This window comes from Pelobates fuscus, chromosome 5 (genome assembly GCF_036172605.1).
Source record: "Pelobates fuscus isolate aPelFus1 chromosome 5, aPelFus1.pri, whole genome shotgun sequence".
Taxonomy (NCBI): Eukaryota; Metazoa; Chordata; class Amphibia; order Anura; family Pelobatidae; genus Pelobates; species Pelobates fuscus.
The window spans coordinates 10,200,489-10,223,340 of record NC_086321.1 but is presented as its reverse complement, the minus strand read 5'-3'; the positions used below and the strand labels follow the sequence as shown (position 1 = coordinate 10,223,340).

At 44.3% G+C, this 22,852-nt stretch overlaps 1 protein-coding gene across 1 annotated transcript in view; it reads left to right on the top strand.

Moving 5' to 3' along the window:
• DNAI1 (dynein axonemal intermediate chain 1) overlaps positions 1–22,852 on the top strand; it is a 135,045-nt gene that overhangs the window by 34,589 nt on the left and 77,604 nt on the right. The window contains exons 14-16 of the mRNA XM_063456699.1: positions 11,020–11,267; positions 19,971–20,060; positions 21,899–21,986. Coding sequence (XP_063312769.1) covers positions 11,020–11,267; positions 19,971–20,060; positions 21,899–21,986 — 426 coding nt within the window. The remainder of the gene's footprint in view (positions 1–11,019; positions 11,268–19,970; positions 20,061–21,898; positions 21,987–22,852) is intronic.

Below are 22,852 nucleotides of genomic sequence, written 5' to 3'. Positions count from 1 at the left end.
TTGGCGTCCGGTTGTCCGGCTCGGTGTCCTAGTGGCGTGTCAGGTCCCGTGACAACCCTATATGGCTCTTCTGCGTTAACTCAGTATGAGTGTGTTCGTTTTCCCCGCCTTTGGGTGCGTTGGCCCTATGGCCTGCATGGGTGTTCGTCTTAGTGTGTTGCGTTTCTGCTTGCGGCTGTGTTGCAAGTAATAAACAATAACATTCGGTTACTTATCACAACAGGTGAAAAGAAGTTATAACGATACTATAACAGTCCAAGGCTATACACATTTTGTCCACAACCCTTTGATCCCCAGGTTCCCACTTGCCAGGCTAACTAGTGTGTGTCGTTCTGAACCTTGTTCAGTGTTGTGTGTGTGTGTCCCTCTCAGGGCTTGCGTGTGCTCACGGTTGGGTTTAAGGTGCGGCTGGTCGGTTTCCAGGATCAGCGGTGGGCTTTTGGGTCTCTAGCTTAATCACTATAACTATGCTATGGGGGTGTTTCTGGTTCATCGATCCTCCATGTGTCCTTGTCCCCCCCCCTCTGTTTCTGATAGTGGGTAGCCGCTCAGACTGTGTTACTGTCTGTAGTTTCCTACCCCTCTCCCGCGTTGTGTACCCAGGGCCCCCCCGAGGTACCCACCACCTGCTCCCCGAGGTTCGCCACAGGGCAGGTGGGTTCCGGCGACTGGGCCCAGCAGGGGCGGGAGCCGCCCCCCATCTGCTCTTGCCATAGGTGGGAAGGCCTGAGTGTGTGTGCTCTCTTTTCCCCCTTCGCCCGCCCCTTGCCCATTGCCCGTAGTCCAAAAACAGTCTGGCAAATCGGAGGACTCAGTGGGACTGGGCCTCCGCTCCGGTTCCCGCCGGCCCCCTGCTCTTGTTTCGTGGAACTTGCCCCTCAGTGTCTCTGTCCCTCTGTGGCAATATGGGGCCCCAGTGGGTATCGCCCAGTGGGCTGTATACTTGCGGTTCAGATGGGTACAGTATCTCTAGTCTCTTGGGTCGGGAGCAAGTGGCTTCAATCTTGTCAGCAGCTGGCGCCACGTGGGTTCCCGGGGTGGTGTACGGCCTCTTACATGTTGGCGCCCGAGGGGCGTGTGGTCTGCTGCCTTGTTCTCCTGGGTCTGGTGGGTTGCTGCGCCGGGCGTTGTGCCTCTGGTGCGAAGGTGTAGAAGGCCATCGGGTCTGGCCACGTCATTTGCAGTGGGGGCAGTTGTAAGTCCTTTACGAGGTCACCCAGGTCTCCCTCGTTCCTCACCGTGAAGGGGCCGTTAGGTGTGGTGATTTGTATTCCAGTGGGGAAACTCCACCGATATCTAATCCGGTTGGACTGCAGCACTCGCGTAAGTGGGCGCATGGCCCGTCGGTATGCCAGTGTTGCCGGTGAGAGGTCTGGGTATAATTGTATTTCAGTGCCATTGTGGAAGACTTCTTATCTCTAGCGCTTTTCAGGATGTCTTCTTTCACTTGAAAGTGTTGCAGACAGCATACAATGTCTCTAGGGGGGGGAATCTGGTGCCCCCCTGGGCCGGAGGGCTCTGTGTGCCCTAACAAATTCGATGGGTGCCTTGTTTGGCCTCTGCAGGAGGGCATTAAATATCTCCGTCAGGGTTCCACATATTGGGGTGGTCTGGTCCAGTTCCTCGGGTAGGCCCCTTATTCTTATGTTCTGCCTTCTCCCTCTGTTATCCAAGTCCTCCACATGGAGGGCCATTTGGCGAAGTTGGACTTCTTGTCTTTGAATGGTGCTCGTGGTCGTGTTCTGTGCCGACACCACGTGGTCACAATCTGCCTCTAGCAGGGCCAGTTTGTGCTGGATCCCCTGCATGTCCTCCCTTAGGGCTTGGAGTTCCCCTGTGATGGATTTATGTAAGGCCGCATTCGCCTCCTTTAGGTCAGCTTTAGTGGGTAAGTTACTAATTATAGATACCCAGTCTGGCTGGGCTTGGGGCGGATTGGGTCTGTGCGGTACCTTTTCGTGGCAGTCTTCCTGCGGTGAGGACGGGCGTGCTAGGCCCGAGGCTTCTGTGTCACTCGAGGCCTGTGAGGTTTGGTCGGCCTGGGCAGTGAGGTATTGGCGCATGCCCGCTGGCTGGGACCCCCTTGGGGTGCTGGTAGTCGAGGCAGCCTGTTGTGGTTTGTGCGTTTTCCCCATGTTCGCGCTGTTTGAAGCAGGTTAGGTGGGTATTATTGTTGAGCCTGGAGGGAGCACTCGGTTTATGCCGCCATCTCGTCCGGCGTCCAGGCCACGCCCCCTCAACGGTGATATTTTTTTTAATCTCTCTACTCCACACAAGGACAAAGACCACCACTTTTATCAGCAAAGAATATACTGACATCAGCAGAGGAGGTTGAAGGACAAATGAATCATTTCTCCAAGTTATCTCTTATGTATTCTTTTAGTTTGAAACCGATATAAATGTCTGAAAGGGATAAGTGCTCCAGGCAATAAATCAATGGGACATTCATATGTCCAGTGTTTGGGGTAGTGAGTCAACACCCTTTTCATTAAACACTTCGCTATATTCCATGTAACCCCAATATGGCAAGAAACAGAGGTGGGGCTTCCAAGTCAAACTGCAATGTCTCCTCATTGCAGGTACCAATAATAACAACAAGAAAGGTGTCTTTGGTAACAAGCCCAGATTTCAAAGGACTACCATCCACAACTTTAATGCACGTAGGATATTCTTTATTGCGACAAGGTATAGACATGGTAGCAGCAAAAAAAACAAATAAAAAAAACAGCCATTGGCTCCAGAATCGATCATGATCTTTACAGTCCCTTTCTTGGTGTTATGGGCTGTCCTTCATTTGGGGATTGCCATGGGAACTAATGTGTGCTGCACTCACAGGGCTGACCTGCAGCATGAAACTATTGTGCATGTCTCCCAAGCGTCTATCGTTGCCTGGGAGACGTGATGCGATCGAAGTCCGGAGGTCGTGGCTCGCCCCTAGCATTTGCGCATGCATGCATTTGTGCAGCCGCAACTCCGAGGTGCCACCGGTGCAGCAAGGGAACGGAAATAAGTCCTGACACCCACCTTGTATATTGTTTGTGACAAAAACAGAAGTAGACAGACTTGCTTCAGGAAATCCTGTATTCCCTCTATCATGGATTAAATGCCCCATCTCCAAGCACGTGGATCCTTCAATAAAATAGTAAATTCTATGAATACATTAAACATAACATGATGATATCACTACTTTTTAAACTATTTATATACTCTGGTCAGTCTCTCACTGCTTCATTACATCAATCATTCATTGCAATGATTTGAATTTTTGCAAATTAACTTCCAGCCTTTCCTTGGCTCTGAACTGGGCAGTTGAAATACAGGCGATTAATTTGCAAACAAAGAATGTCTAAAGCCTCCGCATTAAGAAACCTTTGAGAATTAATATCTTTAAACTGGGAAGACTTTCATTTTTAATTTAAAAACTGCATGTAGAGCTTTTTCACATTATCTTCAAGAGAGAGGATGTGAAAACTAAGACTATGACAGATGTGGTTTGAGATCAAAACACACTCTTTGTAAAATGGTATATTTTGCAGAGGGTGTGATGTTTACAAAGGAGAGGGAATTATTGCCTTGCAAGCTGTCTGAAGTGAAATGATGAATTCAGTATATCACACTAGTCTATGATATGTCCACCAGATGAAGACGAAAGCACCTGTCATGATTGGAGATGAAAGCGGGGCCTGGTGTGTTATGTTCTTGTGGACAGATATTGCTCTGGGGTGTTTATCCTGACCTAGAATCAAGAAATAGCTCTGTGTGAGCGAGATTCGCCTCGCAGCTATTCAAGCAGTCAGGTCTCCTGTCGCTTCCAGTAACCATCACTTTTACCCAATTTCACGGGCAGTGAGGTGAACTCAGAGGATATTATCTAAGCTAGAATTCAATCAACCTTTCTCTTGTAACGTTGCAGTCACCCAGTGTGGACAATATTCCCTAAAATCAACAGTTATACTTGTATACATAGCGGCACATACGTATTTCGATAGTGATTCAAATTTGATTTGATTCTCTCCATTTTATCAGCCGAAATCAAGCCTAAAATTCACCAGAATCTTAACGTCATCAAAGCTCCAAGCCCAGTTTGTATCCCCTTATTCCATTTTTGAAACCCGGAAAGATAAGACTTGGATACATTATGAACCGGGGTACTTCCTTTACAGAATGTCAGAGCAATGAGCTTTTTCTCCAATAGCCATTTTGATTTATTAATTGCGTGAAAATGTTTTTTATTAATTCCTGCAGCATCCTCTTAAAACAATGCAAGAACAATGAGCTAGAGAGCTTTCCTGGGCTGCGATAATGAATCCAAATATTGGAGGTTCACACTTGTCACATGGCAAGCTCCCCATTAGTAAACAAACCAAGTTTTAGTTGACAGAAACACATTCCTCTTTACCGATGGAGGTAAATAATACCATTGGTTGGAATGTTTAGTATCCCAGGACGTACATAACAATACAAAAACAATCAATACAATCTTCATGGTAAAGCGATTTCTAAAGAAAAAATAATTTATTGTTTAGCTCTTTATGGTCATAAATGTTTTCTAAACTACAATATGTCAGTCTATACTGAAAAAGCAAACAGTACGGTGCTTAAATTTCACCACAAGGGGGCAGTAAAGCCGCAGTATGTTCTTCACTTCCGAAAAGAAATGCACCATACTGTACTTCATAATCACTATGACTGTCCAGCATGTGTTTATCTTTAAAGGAACGCTCCAAGCATCCAAACCCCTACAGAGGCACTCTGCAGACCCCCATTGTAAGTAGTCAAACCGTTTTAGAACAATTTTACGTCTTACCTTGTGTCTGCAGGGTGCCTCTCTGCATCTCCATTACTGCAGTGGAGAGCTTGAAGCTCCTAAGCAGGATTGATCGAAGTCCTGCCCATCCGAACCTAGCTCAGAGAGTTTAGTGGAGTCTGAGAGCAGCACCTGGGTAAGCCCATATTGGAGGCCAAACTGTTCTAAAATGGTTTGATTGCTTAACAATGAGAGGGCACCTGGGCACTCCTGGCACATTATTTATTACGGCACACTAGTGGTTATGGTGCTTGGAGTCTGTATACTATTACTATATCCAGTTACTGTCCTGCCTACCATTACTATATCCAGTTACTGTCCTGCCTACCATTACTTTATCCAGTTACTGTCCTACCTACCATTACTTCATCCAGTTACTGTCCTGCCTACCATTACTATATCCAGTTAATGTCCTGCCTACCATTACTTTATCCAGTTACTGTCCTACCTACCATTACCTTATCCAGTTACTGTCCTACCTACCATTACTTTATCCAGTTACTGTCCTGCCTACCATTACTATATCCAGTTATTGTCCTACCTACCATTACTTTATCCAGTTACTGTCCTACCTACCATTACTTTATCCAGTTACTGTCCTACCTACCATTAATTTATCCAGTTACTGTCCTACCTACCATTAATTTATCCAGTTACTGTCCTACCTACCATTACTTTATCCAGTTACTGTCCTGCCTACCATTACTTCATCCAGTTACTGTCCTACCTACCATTACTTTATCCAGTTACTGTCCTGCCTACCATTACTATATCCAGTTACTGTCCTACCTACCATTACCTTATCCAGTTACTGTCCTACCTACCATTAATTTATCCAGTTACTGTCCTGCCTACCATTACTATATCCAGTTACTGTCCTACCTCCCATTACTTTATCCAGTTACTGTCCTACCTACCATTACTTTATCCAGTTACTGTCCTACCTACCATTACTATATCCAGTTACTGTCCTACCTACCATTACTTTATCCAGTTACTGTCCTACCTACCATTAATTTATCCAGTTACTGTCCTACCTACCATTAATTTATCCAGTTACTGTCCTACCTACCATTACCTTATCCAGTTACTGTCCTACCTACCATTAATTTATCCAGTTACTGTCCTGCCTACCATTACTATATCCAGTTACTGTCCTACCTCCCATTACTTTATCCAGTTACTGTCCTACCTACCATTACTTTATCCAGTTACTGTCCTACCTACCATTACTTTATCCAGTTACTGTCCTACCTACCATTACTATATCCAGTTACTGTCCTACCTACCATTACTTTATCCAGTTACTGTCCTACCTACCATTACTATATCCAGTTACTGTCCTACCTACCATTACTTTATCCAGTTACTGTCCTACCTACCATTACTATATCCAGTTACTGTCCTGCCTACCATTACTATATCCAGTTACTGTCCTACCTACCATTACTTCATCCAGTTACTGTCCTACCTACCATTACTTTATCCAGTTACTGTCCTACCTACCATTAATTTATCCAGTTACTGTCCTACCTACCATTACTTTATCCAGTTACTGTCCTGCCTACCATTACTATATCCAGTTACTGTCCTACCTACCATTACTTCATCCAGTTACTGTCCTGCCTACCATTACTTCATCCAGTTACTGTCCTACCTACCATTACTATATCCAGTTACTGTCCTGCCTACCATTACTATATCCAGTTAATGTCCTACCTACCATTACTATATCCAGTTAATGTCCTACCTACCATTACCTAATCCTCTTACTGTCTTTTAAGTGAAAGTGTGCAGGACAGTAGCTAGCTAAAATATTCTCTATTTATAGGTTATTAATTAAGATCTTCCATTAGTGTTAGTTTATCAATTTATCTCATTCCTGTTATGTTCCAAGTTTTGCCACCAGGTGTCACCATTTTACGCAGCACTGTTCCAGGAGTACAGAATGTATGGTGTAACGGACCGTTTCAGCATAAAAGGGGAAAAATGCGTTTAGGCGATAATCCCCTTTTTCATAGACCAGCAGCTACCATAAGCACCAACTTCCCGAACTCCCAAACTGCACGAATTCACCAACTCTCGAACAGCAGACACACGAACCCTGGAAGCAGCCGAACAGGAAAAGCAATATGGACAGCTTACACTCCTGGCAGTCGGCATACAGTCCCCTTCCCCCCAAGAAAGAGACACACTCCAGCTTCAGGGTTAAACAGCAACTCCTTTACTCAGGGCTACCTGCCCAGTATTTATGCAGGTCTCCCACCTGGTGGACACTCCCCTAGGGGACCAAATGGAAGACTGTAACAAAGGACAGACATAAACCAATTACAGACACACAGCAGTAAACATTCCCACAATGCATCCTGGTTTCCTCTCTTCTGCCCTGGAGATAATTGTAGAGGTAATCCAATTACCTCCCAGGACAAAGACAAGACTCCATTACACATGTGGGGATCTAAATACAGTATTATGCTTTAAAATATATAAAGTCACTTTTATTCCACCCAACACAGACATGTTACATATCCCCAGATAGCTCAGGTCTGGGTGCACATTATTAAGTGACTGGCACCCAGACTACACGAATACAGTTTAATCGCCATGGAGCCAAAATCTTTAATCACACAAATAGGCTCCATGGTATAGCTATCTGGGTTACTACAATTCCCATAGAAATACCGAATTCCAGTGTTCGGTTAACCTTGTACGATAGGACCCAGGCGACAGACGGCTCAGCGGTGTTCGTGCAATTAAGTGTCCGTTTATAGTTCCATAGAATCCTCGCCGAACACCGCTGGTCTTTCGCACGATTAAAATGGCCGCTACCTCGTGGTCGGCAAACGAACAAAGGCCACCCAGCGTTCATCAATTAAGCTGCGGTTAACCGCAGCTTCTGGGCGGTTAATTGACGGCACACTCCATCTCCTAGGTGGTCCCTCATACGGTAGTTTGTTCGGTAGCTGGAATCTACTGAACACCCCGGCTGAAAGGCATGAATATGCCTTTCTGCAGGTAAAATAAAGCTTTTTAAAGTCTGGTCCATAGTCCAAAGGAAGCAGGCGAGCAACCAGGCTTCTCCAGCTCATAGTGGCGAGGTTGGTTTCGCCACATATGGGTTCCAATAAGTTTCTTTGCCAGTGACATCCCATGGTGACCCTTGAATGTGTTATGCGGATAACACCTCACCTTGACATGACTGGCGGTCTTTGCTTTATATGTGTAATGGCAAAATTATACAGCAATTCCTTCAACCACCATTTTGCAGCCTTTGAGAATATGATTTTATTCCCATGGTAAAACAAATATGGAACACTTCACAGTTCATTTCAGTTTCAAAGCAAATATCACCAATCCAAATAAATCACATCCAGAAGTCTGCCTAATGCTACTGCAGTCATAAAGATCCACCTCAACACAATCTTACCTATTTATTGGTGACATTAATATGTACACTTTCAATCTTTCCCTGAAACTGCTTGCCTAGTCCCTAAGATGTATGCCCATTGAGGTGAACTAATGGCTTCAACAAACCTAGCTCCGTTACCAATTGAACAGCGTCCACCACTTAACGTGCAATAGAAGCAACCAGGAATCACAGCTTCTGGTGGAATCTCAAATGATGCCATTGGGGCCTGTTAAGGATATACAGAACCTTTCCTCCTAGTAAGAGAATATGGTGACTACGTGCCTGAATGTCAACCATTATTTCTCCATCCGTTTTATTTGGTTAAATTATTTGTCTTGTGTTTTATTTTCTTGAATATGTTATAGTTATAGGAAGTTGGTCTCTGTAGATTTTTTTTTTTTTTTATCTTTTATTTTGTAGGGAAAATGAGCAGTAGAAAGTGAAAGTAGCTACAGCCTTGTGGACACGCAGGTCCTGTATTGAGTTACAATTATATAACATTTTACAGTTATTGCGAGTAGTACAAGTGTGTATATTAGTATGTTTGACGTTTCCATCGTCTCAAGATTCATTGTTGCGGTTGTCGGGTGTTCGGTGTAGGCTTTGTGGTGTAGTATTCTTTGACGGGCATGTTAATGTCCATTAGTTAGGCCAGTTACAGCACCTCTAGGGGAGCGGGTTCCCTTCCTTTCGTCGTTTACTGTCAGTCTTCACATGTCCGTGTCGCTATTGGTGAGCAATTTCTGACAATAGCCAGTCGGGCTCGTCTATCACCCCACGTTACGGGGTTTGCTATACTTGGGTTTTTTGCGTCTTTGTGTTAGCTGGGTTTTGTTTCGCTGATTTTATTGGGCAAGGTCTTTACGTGGTCTCAGTAACTGATGTTTCTTCCTGAGTATGTTTTGTGTTAGCGTATGGTGTAAGTTCAATCTCAGTGTGTGTGTTAGCACGTCTGATGTCAGGTGTGCCATTCGGAGATGTCGTCGTTTTTGTCGTGAGGCATGTGAGGTCTTGGGTATACGTCTGTCTATCTATGTGTAGTGTAGGTGTCTTCTGGCATGTCATTTAGGATAAAGATGAAAGAGATAAGAAGAGTGGGTCGGAGAGGAGAGAGGTGGGGGGAGGAAGGAATAAGGGCAGCAAGGGGGGGGGGGGTGTCTTGCCTTGTACTCCCGCGATTCTGAGAGGCCGTGGCCCGGCCCCGCGCGCTGGCCCCCACACAGGCACCCCCCCCCTCCGGGTAGCGGGTAGCCCTGCTATCATCCACCTAGAGGCCCCTAGTGATGAACCTGAACCATGGTAGCCAGGTCTCCGCATGTTTGCTGGCTCTGCCCAGGAGAGATGCGTGTATCGCCTCCGCTCCCTGTATTTCCTCCACTCTGCGTATCCATTCTTCTCTCCGGGGTATTTCCGTTTTTTTCCAGTATATTGGTATGAGCGCTTTGGCTGCGTTCAATAGGTGTCTTAAGATCGATCTTTTATACCGGGAGATTGGCATTGTAGATTTATTTTCACTTGTATTGAGACTGATCAAATAATTTATAGTCCTTACATGTATATTTTGATTGATTTGTATCATTTGTCAGTGCATGTGTTTTTAGTTTGATTGTATCATTTACAACGATTGCTTTTCTGTGTAATAATTGAGTTGTTACTCATCTCTATGTGTTGATTCTTATATCAACCATCCATTTATTAAATTATATTGTGCAAGTAGATTTAAAAGGACACTCTAATCACCAAAACAACAATAGCTTAATTAGGTAGTTTTGATTGCCCCTGCAGTCTCACTACGCAATTCTCTTCAATTTAGGAGTTTAATTTCCTTGTTTATGCCGTCCTAGCCACACTTCCCTGGCTAAGACACAAGTCTTTCTGAACAAATTTTTTTTTTTTTTTACACAATTAGATATTGTGGCACAGTGTGTGTACATTAGAATTTATTATCCCCTGCTCTGTTAATTGAACTTTAGCCACCTTCAGGAGGTTTTTGCAATTCTCTAGCAGGCAATTAACAAAATAGATAAATTCTAAATTAAACACACTGTGCAGTCAGGAAAGCTAAAAGAATAAAAATTGTCGATTTTTAAGCAACTGTGTAGGGAGGCTGTGTGAGCCACAGGAGGTGTGCCTAGGGCTGCGTAAACCAAGTTATTTAATTCCTAAATGGCAGAGATGTGAGCAGTGAGTCTGCAGGGGTGTGAGCTATACACCAAAACTGCTTCATTAAGATAAGGTGTAACGGTGCTTAAAATGACACTCCACTGCCCAAATTTCTAAAAATCACTTTTTATAAAATATACCGTATAAAACCATGCATATATTTTTTATGTTCTGTTCTTTCCCAGCCCAGACTTTCTCTGGCTGTCCAGTCAGACTTCCCAATGCAACTCAATGACAATGGCTGCATGTTGAGTGTAGCTTCATTGAGCTAAACAAATCCGGAAGTAACAGGGTCTGTTATCTGATTGACAGCCAGTGGTGTAACAATATTAATTTATAAATGTGCCAATTTCTATTGCAATCTGCACTATTTGTAAAATTAAAGAGGACACACTCTTCACACCTAAAGCTTTTCAGCGAGTTAAAGTTCTTCACGTGTTCTCAGTGTCCCTTTAATGTGACCGTGATACTAATACGAGAAATAGTTCATTTTCCAATTTGCACATAAAATCCTTCTTTGTGTGAGTGTGCAGTGTTTGGTCCTTTTAAATCTAACCTAGTAATGAGATTTCTGTCTGTCTGAAGATTGATATTTTCCTGTGTTTTGTACCACACTCTCATGTTATTGCTCTATCTATAGATGACTTCATGAAGCAGAATCAAGGCATGCTCCTTCTCTACAGTATGAAGAACCCATCCTTTCCTGAATACGTCTTCAATACAGAAAGTGGAATCCTGTGCTTAGACATCCACAAGGAGCATCCTTACCTAGTGGCCGTGGGCTTCTATGATGGAAACGTGGCTATTTACAACCTCAAAACTGCCACCACACACCCAAATTTCATGAGCTCTGCAAAGTCTGGCAAGCACACAGATCCCGTGTGGCAGGTCAGTCAGTATCCCAGTACACATGGCCTAGGCTTAAGGTATCACTGGAGGGAGATACATTCACAACCACAAACAATACTCTCACAGATCCTGTGTGGCAGGTCAGTCAGTATCCCAGTACACATGGCCTAGGCTTAAGGTATCACTGGAGGGAGATACATTCACAACCACAAACAATACTCTCACAGATCCTGTGTGGCAGGTCAGTCAGTATCCCAGTACACATGGCCTAGGCTTAAGGTATCACTGGAGGGAGATACATTCACAACCACAAACAATACTCTCACAGATCCTGTGTGGCAGGTCAGTCAGTATCCCAGTACACATGGCCTAGGCTTAAGGTATCACTGGAGGGAGATACATTCACAACCACAAACAATACTCTCACAGATCCTGTGTGGCAGGTCAGTCAGTATCCCAGTACACATGGCCTAGGCTTAAGGTATCACTGGAGGGAGATACATTCACAACCACAAACAATACTCTCACAGATCCTGTGTGGCAGGTCAGTCAGTATCCCAGTACACATGGCCTAGGCTTAAGGTATCACTGGAGGGAGATACATTCACAACCACAAACAATACTCTCACAGATCCTGTGTGGCAGGTCAGTCAGTATCCCAGTACACATGGCCTAGGCTTAAGGTATCACTGGAGGGAGATACATTCACAACCACAAACAATACTCTCACAGATCCTGTGTGGCAGGTCAGTCAGTATCCCAGTACACATGGCCTAGGCTTAAGGTATCACTGGAGGGAGATATCTTCGCATTGACAACCACAAACAATACTCTCACAGATCCCGTGTGGCAGGTCAGTCAGTATCCCAGTACACATGACCTAGGCTTAAGGTATCACTGGAGGGAGATACATTCACAACCACAAACAATACTCTCACAGATCCCGTGTGGCAGGTCAGTCAGTATCCCAGTACACATGACCTAGGCTTAAGGTATCACTGGAGGGAGATACATTCACAACCACAAACAATACTCTCACAGATCCTGTGTGGCAGGTCAGTCAGTATCCCAGTACACATGGCCTAGGCTTAAGGTATCACTGGAGGGAGATACATTCACAACCACAAACAATACTCTCACAGATCCTGTGTGGCAGGTCAGTCAGTATCCCAGTACACATGACCTAGGCTTAAGGTATCACTGGAGGGAGATACATTCACAACCACAAACAATACTCTCACAGATCCCGTGTGGCAGGTCAGTCAGTATCCCAGTACACATGGCCTAGGCTTAAGGTATCACTGGAGGGAGATATCTTCGCATTGACAACCACAAACAATAATCACATCAGTCATTGAAAGAATTCCTGGTAACTAAAGTCGTGTTTCATGGAAATTACAGGTTATACGTACTCACAACCCTAATTTAGTGTCCCTATGTGTCCATTAAAATGTTGGGAGGTATTTAGATGTTTAAAAAACATTTGGTTTTGTTTGACACTAGTGGTTACACAGGAGGCTGAAATGACATTGATTTAGAGAAAAACATTTTTTTCTTGGATTGATAACAGGTAGAAAGCTAGAGTTCAGATAGTCTAAACTGAAAGAAGATCGCTCCAGTGATCTCTTTTGGGTGTACGCCTTTAATTTACACATAGATGATCTTGGAGTCGCTGCAGTGTTATTAAATTCATTAAGGCAATTTGAGTTAGAGCAGGATATTGCATCTTTGCAAATGGTAGATAAGATGACTCTAGGCAAATGCAAAGTTTTATAGTTGGAGGCAAACAAGAAATTGCAAGCTGCGCTGTAAATGGGGTTGCATTAGATAAATAAGTTTAGGACTAATTGTAAAGAACAGACTCTGTTACAATGTGCAGTGCCAGTCAGCAGCAGTTAAAGGCAGTAAGATATTATCATATGACCTTACAGTGAATATATGATTCACTTTTAGGCATCAATACAAGTTGTTACGGTTGCCTCCAGGCTGGCTGGAAGTTGGACCGTAGAAAAGGATGCTCCTAGCGCTTACCCAAGGACCATCAGCACCATAGCCACCATAAGCACTGCGAACTCCACGAACCACCGCTGCTGGGCTGTTATCTCGCCGTCTGCTCTGCGCCCTGGACCTACGACCAGGCTCCAGGTTCCAATAGGTGAACCTCTCCCTTCTGTAGAGCGAAGCAGGATCAGGAACATGAGCTCTTACAAGAGCTCAACAGCTAAGGGAGTATGAAGAGCATAGCAATCCCTGTAGTGATTATAGCTGTCCCCTACAAACATGAGTCGAGGCTGCAAGTTAGAGGGTCAGAAGAGGTCTGAGATGCTGGAACACCCAGCCTGGCTTTTATTGAGGTTACATGCAAATAGGACACTCCCAGGGGGAGGCATAAAATCACCAATCACACATCTGGTGCGACCCACACATTCCCTCCCCTCAGATAAACAGTTAAACCAATTATTACATACAATAAAAATACAGTTTTTACACACACACACTGTAACTTTAAAACCATACATCCAATTTCAATAAAAGTTGCAGATTTTAGTTCCACAGAATCTTTAACATACACCGCTGACCGCATTCGAATGACCAAAATGGCCGCCGCCACGTGTTCGGCTGCCGAATGGCGGCCACCCAGCGCTCGGCAATTAACCTGCAGTAACCTCACAGCCTGGGAGGTAAATTGCCTGCACACTTTAGCTTCTGGGTGGTCCGCCTGTGTGGTACTCGGTTCAGTAAGCCCTATTTACTGAACCAAGTGGGAGAGAGCCAGGGGCAAGTTATTTTACAGGTCTGGGGACATAGTCTTAAAGGGGCATTGTTCAGCAAAGTCACAATATGTCCCCAGACGGTTCTTAAAGGGCCATACACACCAATAAAAGTTAATACATTTTCAGGGGCACAATCTTCCAGGGGCCATAGTCATGAGGCAGGAGGCTGGCAAATAGGCTTCTCCACAATCCAGGGAAGCAGGGCAATTTTTCATTTAAAGGGCCAGTTACAAATAGCCATTTGTAACACAAGTATTTTATATAATTGGAGGAAGTGAAAAGAAATACAAAATTAATAAAGGAATGAAAACATTTCGTTTTGGACAAACACGAAAAAATGAAATTGGTTAAAATGTGTATCTAGTGCGATGTAATAGCATTAAACACACATATACATCCTCAGCAGGCACAATGTATTGATGACCTGTTCATCAACAAGACTACACACAATCCAAGAGATCCTAGAGGCAATTCCAGGTCCCGAGCGGAGCTTTACGCACGCATTGCATGAGGATGTCTGAAATCTCCTACATTCCCAATAGGAAAACATTGATTCAATAATTTCCTATGGCAAAGCATGAATGCACGTATTGCACTTGCCCCACGTGTGCATTAAATCCCACCACGGGCGAGGGAGACCTTTCTTAACTAGGCAGGGGGGCACTATAGCACAGGGGCATTAGAAACACAGTTTGTTTTTTAATTCTTGCACTATAGCACAGGGGCATTAGAAACACAGTTTGTTTTTTAATTCTTGCACTATAGCACAGGGGCATTAGAAACACAGTTTGTTTTTTAATTCTTGCACTATAGCACAGGGGCATTAGAAACACAGTTTGTTTTTTAATTCTTGCACTATAGCACAGGGGCATTAGAAACACAGTTTGTTTTTTAATTCTTGCACTATAGCACAGGGGCATTAGAAACAGTTTGTTTTTTATTCTTGCACTATAGCACAGGGGCATTAGAAACACAGTTTGTTTTTAATTCTTGCACTATAGTGTTCACCAACAGGAGTCATAAGGGCTCAATACAGTAAGAACAAAAGAAGATAAATTAAAATCTCTACTGGAAATCGTATGCAGTCAAATGGCTTTATAATGGTCGGAATGTTCCATTTAAAGGGGAACTTCATCACTTCTTTGAAATTTATTCAATTGAATAAAACCGTGAAAAGCATTTTTTTTTTTCATGAGAAGCACTGTTTTCTTTAAGTTTTTTTTTTAAAATAACAATCCAGGTCAGACAAGGCACAGCCAGGGCACACTTTGCAAATGAAGAGGAGAATCCATTTCTCCGTTTTCTGTATGCTGGCTGCCAAGTGCAAAGGATGGAGCTGTTCAGTAAATACACCTGGCAGTAATTATTGGCTAATACTGGCTGCTGGAGGTCTGATGTCTTTAGAGTGTAAACTGTCAGTGCTCCTCTGGACAGCTCTCTGACGCCCAAGATTACAATAGGTTGTAGCACCGGAGGGCATGCATTTTTGTAAGAAATAAACTGTGCATATTGACAGGAGCACTAAGAATGTCTAGAATAGATTGCTGCAAATTGCCAATTATCCTTCATAATGCAAGATTGAAATAACCCCATTATGGGTTCAGCAAGAGAATCCATCCTCCATCCTGGGAAACTAGACTGACATGTCTGAGCGCATCGCCTGCTCTATAAAGTGCTCTCTAAACAGCACTGCCGGGTAACACATTGCATTCCAGTGCACCGCAGGTACCTCTCCAGGGGCTTCAACAGGCCGAGAACATTAGGGTCAGGACAGCACTGCTGGGTAACACATTGCATTCCAGTGCACCGCAGGTACCTCTCCAGGGGCTTCAACAGGCCGAGAACATTAGGGTCAGGACAGCACTGCTGGGTAACACATTACTTTCCAGTGCACGGCAGGCACCTCTCCAGGGGCTTCAACAGATAGTGAGCAGGCTGAGCACATTAGGGTCAGGACAGCACCAACGCAAACCAGTTGACCGATTTAAATCACATAGGGCTTTGCCAATTAAGCTTAAAATCTATTTCTGAAGATTTCCATGAATCCTTCTGTAGCAGAAATATCTGAATCAGGACAACAAAAAGTGAGCAGAAACTAATGGAAGCTATAAACTCCAACACTGAAAATACATTAAATGAATAATAAAAACAAAATTCATAACACATTATGTGTGAACTGCACCTTACTGGCATCCAGGGGCTGAATGGCGACAAGTCCCATACAGTGTGATGACATGTCAGTCTGTGCACAGGACGAGACGGTCTGTTGAAGCCTTTACGGAGTTCATTAAGCCTCATCAGAGAGCAGCGATGTGATTACTGATTGCGGCTAATGAGCGCTCTCGCACTGATTTCATGGTTTGTATAAACAAGCTCCATGCTAATGTTTCATCAAAACTCTCCTCCCTCAGGCTTCACAGAACCCAGAGTAACCTATAACATCCCAGGAATTACTATACAGCCTTACACAAGTGTATGTATTCCTAGCCAAATGGGCTAACTGTGAATGCATTACTAGTCTCATCTCCCCAGATTAACCTTTAGATTATAAGATCACGGGTAGGGCCTTCTATCTGTTGTATCGGTCTGTTCTTATTGAATTGTCTTTTTCCAAATTGTACAGCGGTGCGGAATATGTTCACGCTTTATAAATACCAGTAATAAATACATAAATGACGAAATACCCAGGAGAAGCTATACTTAGCGTGCAACTTTATCAAGCTGTCATGGTGAGCCACTCTTCCCAGAGCCACAGGTCAACAATTTGCTAGTATAGTCGTATTATGGGAGCCACAGGACTACCACAAACCTGTAAAGTTGTAATGTGAGAGGCACAGGACTGCTATTAACTTACTAGGAAACCTGAAGTGGAATACTCAGGACTATCACCAATGTACTGGTAAACCTAAGGTGGTATCCAAAGTATGTCCATCAACTTACTAATAAACCCAAAGTGGGGTCAACAGGACTACCACCAACCTACTTGTATATCTAAAGTGGGATCAACATTGTGGCAAAAGTAACCTCTCCACTGTTTTTTGGAGGGGCCTGTTTGCCAGCCTCCTGCCCTGCGACTATGGCCCTGGGATGTATTGCCCTTTAAGGAACTGAGTTGGGGCTTATGGACTTATATTATGCTGTTTCTGGCCCTTTAATTACTTTGGAGCAGTGTTGCAACTTTAAATTGGCACTTCGGATACAGCCGAAGTAGTCGAAGTGGCCGCCATTCGACAAACGAACACGTGGCAGCGGCCATCTTTGTTCGTTTGAACGAGGTCAGCGGTATGTGTAGCCAAATCCATGGAACTGAAATCGGCTACACATTTCAACGAACACCGCTGACCCTTACCTTCTCCTGCACCGAGTTTTCAGCCACAGAGACTAAGTCCCGTTAGAAGATTGTAACGCACGTTCGAGTAGGACTTAGTCATTTTTTCAGTGTGAAATTGACTGACCGCACAGCCCTAATCTATGGAACTGTTTGGAACTGTTTTGGGTCGGTCATAAAGGACTTCCAGCTAACTCTTTAACCCCTGGATGGAATTGGTTGAATTTTGGATATGTTTGTAAGTGAAGTGTGCTGAGGAGATGTGTGGGATGTAACCATTGTGTGATTGGGTAATGTATAATTGTCTGTGGGTGTCTCCCTTGCATGGGAGAATTGCATAAAAGCAGAGTGTGTGTCATTAAACCAGAGTTCTTCTTCACCCTCAATCTAGAGTTCTGTCTCTTATTGGGGGAATTGCTATATCACTACAAGGGATTGCTATGCTCTGCATGCTCCCTTGGATAATCACTTCTAAGCTCTTTTAAGAGCTTGTTCCTGTTTCACTCTCTTGGAGGAGAGGTCCACCCACTGGAAACTGGAGCCTTGTCGTAGGTCCAGGGTGGGTAGGAGACGGCGAGACCCCAACCAAGCTGCGGTGGTTGTGGTGTCTGGCGGAGCGCTTGGAGCCCTCTGTAAGCGCTAGGAGCATCCTCCAACGGAGGTACCCAGTCGGGGTGCCAGGTGATCCGTTACAAACAGGACTACAACCAATGTACTGGTAAACCTAAGGTGGTATCCACAGTATGTCCACCAACTTACTAATAAACCCAAAGTGGGATCCACAGTATGTCCACCAACTTACTAATACACTTAAAGTGGGATCCACAGTATGTCCACCAACTTACTAATACACTTAAAGTGGGATCCACAGGACTACCACCAACCTACTAATAAACTTAAAGTGTTATCATCTGAGTTATCACAAGAGTGTAGTTCTAGGAATAGCTAGAACCCTCAGGCTCCCAGTCCTCTGGTAGGGGACCAGAGAATGAGGAATAAATATACCACCCAAGAGGGGTGAGGAAATCTATTTTTAAATGTATTTATTATTTACATGCATTATAGGGGGGCTGCTGGGGCCAATTCATACAGCATACAAGATCCAGCACGCACTTACTCCTTCACTAAACAGCCATTTCAAAGCTCACAGGATGTGGATTTTGGTTATCTAGTGAAGCCGTAATGGGACATTCGTGACTGCCATGGGTTTATCAGTAAAAGCCTACTTTCCATTGTAGACCGTTGATAGGAGAGAATCAGTATCCTGAGCAGAGATGTTCGGATTTGTTCTTTTCCAATCTGACAATAAATATTAATAGCAACCATGCACAGGGAGCGTTGACAGAGCTGCTAGATTGATGCTCAGGATTTCTGCCCATGCATGTCCCATATCCAGTAAATTAGGCAAGCGTACAAATGGAAATGATCTGTTCACACTCCTCTATGGAATCACAATAGCTTTTATTGTCTCGTACGATCATTTCAGACTGAAGGAAAATTATTTGGTCTAAAAAGATTGTCTGTATCCCCCCCAGGCAGACTCACGTGGCAGTAACAAGTGGGACCAGAACAGAAATGATAAGTTTCTCAATTAATATGTAAATATTCCCTATTACAGAAGTCCTAAATTACTCCTAATGAGACAATTTGGGAATTCCATTGCACAGATGCTCTGGAGCTCCCATAAAAATAGGATAAACCCCAGGTGGGATTAATAGAGACTGGCGTATTGTCATTGATTGTCAATCCCTGTGCCCCAAATCACGGCTATCATTTAATGCAGGAAATGTTAATACTGTAGTAGGGGAAAGCCATGTGTATATGTGTACAATCAGTAACCAAGAAAAAGTGTAGCGAAAACAAACTTAGAGATAAGATTGTTTAACAGCAAACACCAAAATTGCCGTGGTGCTAAAGAGAAAAATAGGTTCTTATTTTAGATACGTAAACAAACACATCTCAGGTAAAAGGAAATGGGGATTTAGACTCCTATAACGGCCATATCACCCTTATCTAATTACTTCTGTAGAGAAATGTGAGATCGCCTGTTGCCTGCATTATGGGGTTATTCTGGTGCAATAGCAGACTATGCATCATTTGGACATAATATGTCTCTACATCCGATCACATGCATTGATATCCCTATTGATTGTATCCCCCTTCGTAGAGAAAGCGTGTTATGTGATACCTGTTTTGGAGCAGTAATACTGAGATACTATTGAGAGAGGGAAACTTGTTTATTTTTTTATTTTCTGTTCTTCACAACACACTCTCAAATTTATACACACTTATTTTAATGCATTTGAAAAAACCAAAGCCAAAGTTACATTTATAATGCAATAAAATACTTGGGATCCTACCCAGAAATTGTATTCTCGCTGTTTGTAAGGTTTACAACCATTCCCTCAAGTTAAAACCCATTTCTTCTATACGTTTTGTAGACGTGAGGACAATCATTTGTAGAATTCAAGATCTCAAGCCTAGGTTGTGTAGCGTAATGAAATGTGTGGCCCAGTACTAATTTCGTAAATAACCTGGCCAGATTTATACTCTGTTCATGTACAGAATGAGTTGTGAAATAGAGGCTGAATCTTGTACTAATGGCCACATGTTTTATTAAATACATTATTTGTGTTCCAGGTAAAATGGCAGAAGGATGATATGGACAAGAATTTGAACTTTTTCTCAATCTCCTCCGATGGGCGTGTGGTTTCCTGGACTTTAGTGAAGGTAAAATTGCTAATCTTTGCTTGGTCATAGTACCTCAAGGTGCATTTATTGTGGGGCACAGGGACTGCTGCTGTCAGTCAAACTTTAAAAGTGTTAAACCTAGCATGAAACCCCCAAACAGGAGGTTTTCTTTGACCCAGACTGGATTGTATCCCTCACCTAGCCTCCTTGGGAGGACATACAGCACCTAACCTACTAGGGTGGACATACAGCACCTGACCTACCAGGAAAGACCTACACCTGGCCTCCTATGGTGGACATACATAACCTGACCTCCTAGGGTGGACACACAGCACCTGACCTCCTAGGGTGGACACACAGCACCTGACCTCCTAGGGTGGACACACAGCACCTGACCTCCTAGGGTGGACACACAGCACCTGACCTCCTAGGGTGGACACACAGCACCTGACCTCCTAGGGTGGACACACAGCACCTGACCTCCTAGGGTGGACACACAGCACCTGACCTCCTAGGGTGGACACACAGCACCTGACCTCCTAGGGTGGACATACAGCACCTGACCTCCTAGGGTGGACATACAGCACCTGACCTCCTAGGGTGGACATACAGCACCTGACCTCCTAGGGTGGACATACAGCACCTGACCTCCTAGGGTGGACATACAGCACCTGACCTCCTAGGGTGGACATACAGCACCTGACCTCCTAGGGTGGACATACAGCACCTGACCTCCTAGGGTGGACATACAGCACCTGACCTCCTAGGGTGGACATACAGCACCTGACCTCCTAGGGTGGACATACAGCACCTGACCTCCTAGGGTGGACATACAGCACCTGACCTCCTAGGGTGGACACACAGCACCTGACCTCCTAGGGTGGACACACAGCACCTGACCTCCTAGGGTGGACACACAGCACCTGACCTCCTAGGGTGGACACACAGCACCTGACCTCCTAGGGTGGACATACAGCACCTGACCTCCTAGGGTGGACATACAGCACCTGACCTCCTAGGGTGGACACACAGCACCTGACCTCCTAGGGTGGACATACAGCACCTGACCTCCTAGGGTGGACACACAGCACCTGACCTCCTAGGGTGGACACACAGCACCTGACCTCCTAGGGTGGACACACAGCACCTGACCTCCTAGGGTGGACATACAGCACCTGACCTCCTAGGAATATCCTCCCTAGGAGGCCTTAGCATGAAATACGAAGATGTCAACTTATATCACCCCCTAGGAGGGGGGGGGGGGCGGACAGAAACAGTAACTTGCATGAAGTATTTTAATGATGTTGGATAAAAAGAGCTAGCAAAGTTAAAATACAAAAGACTGCAAAATAGTTATTTTAACAAAAACTGTATAAAATTAATTATGCAAAAGTGTAACTGCTTATTTAGGTCAAAAGCTAAAAGGTTTTTGTCTGCAAAGTCCCTTTGCCCTGTATTTCTTATTTGGTCTGTTAGTGTCTGATATTAGTAGTGTTGAGGAAGTGGCTGATCACTTTATTGAGATAATTTGATACTTTCACCAGTGAAATGCTGTCAGTAGGTTGTTTCACTGTGAGTTCTCTGATATCTAGTGCTTTAAGGGAGTGCGGTGGGAGGGTGAGCTTGATCGGGCAGAGCTGAGTGATATATGTTGATATCTTAGTATTCTGTGCTGATTAAAAGGAAAGATCTCCATATGATGTACACTGACTGGAATACCTGTCTCCTCTCATGCCATTGTCTCTGCCCTAGAAGCTATGTTTTTGAGCAGATCTGTCAGATCTTCATTGAACATTTTAATGGCCTGTAAAGATCTGACAAACAGAGGTTTAAATTGCAGCCTGTAAGGAAATAACAGCCTCCATGTCTGTCTACAGAATGAGCTGGTTCATACAGACGTCATCAAGCTGTCAGTCGATGTATCTACAAAGAAAGGAACGGAGGAGACCCAGCTGCACGGCAATGGTATGAGGTCCCATTCACTGTACCTTCTCCTCACCCAATTCAGACATTGAACCAATATCTCGCTCCAAGCAATTAATTCATCCTTTCCAGGGGGTGTCCAAGCCCTTCAACTGCCGGGTGACTGTCGCTCTCAAAATTTATTCAGCAGAGTTCTGGGAAATTTGACAAGTGATCGTTTAAGGGCCAGAGGTGGACATGTCTACAACGACCCATGTCATATCATATCATTTCATATGATAGCAACTAGTTCCAATGTGAATGTGCTGTTTATCCCACCTGTTAATTCACCATGTTTTAATTAATACACGTGCCTTAAGACCAGACATTACAATGCTTATTCTGTGGGACATTAGAGACAGAGAGGAATTCTGACCGTTCTCCAAACAATGGAAAGGGTACAATGTAAACTGCCCCAAAAGTTACATCATTTTAAACAATTCTTCCTTTCTCTCACTGTCTCTCTCCATTGCTGTCCCTTTCTGTCTCTCTCCCTCGCGGTCTCTCTCTGTTTCTCTCCCTTGCTCTCCCTTTCTATCTCTCTCCTTTGCTGTCTCTTTTTCTCTGTCTGTAAGGTTCTCTCTCTGCACTGACGCTGGTTGCAGTGATAAGATCTGTTATTAATTGTGTGAATTGATGGGAATTCAAAATTAATTCCCAACTTTATTCCCGCAGCGACCAATCAGCCCTCACTCATGCCGACCAACCAGGAGAATGTCGCAAACCCAGTTTGAATGGGCGCTCCTTCTCCCATTGGTCGGCACAGACTTCCAGGTGACCAGCGGGATCCTTGTGGCTGTGCAGCCGACTCACAGCTCCAGGGATTCCGCTAGGGCGCGCGCCTCTCCGGCGGTTACCTCCACTTGGGC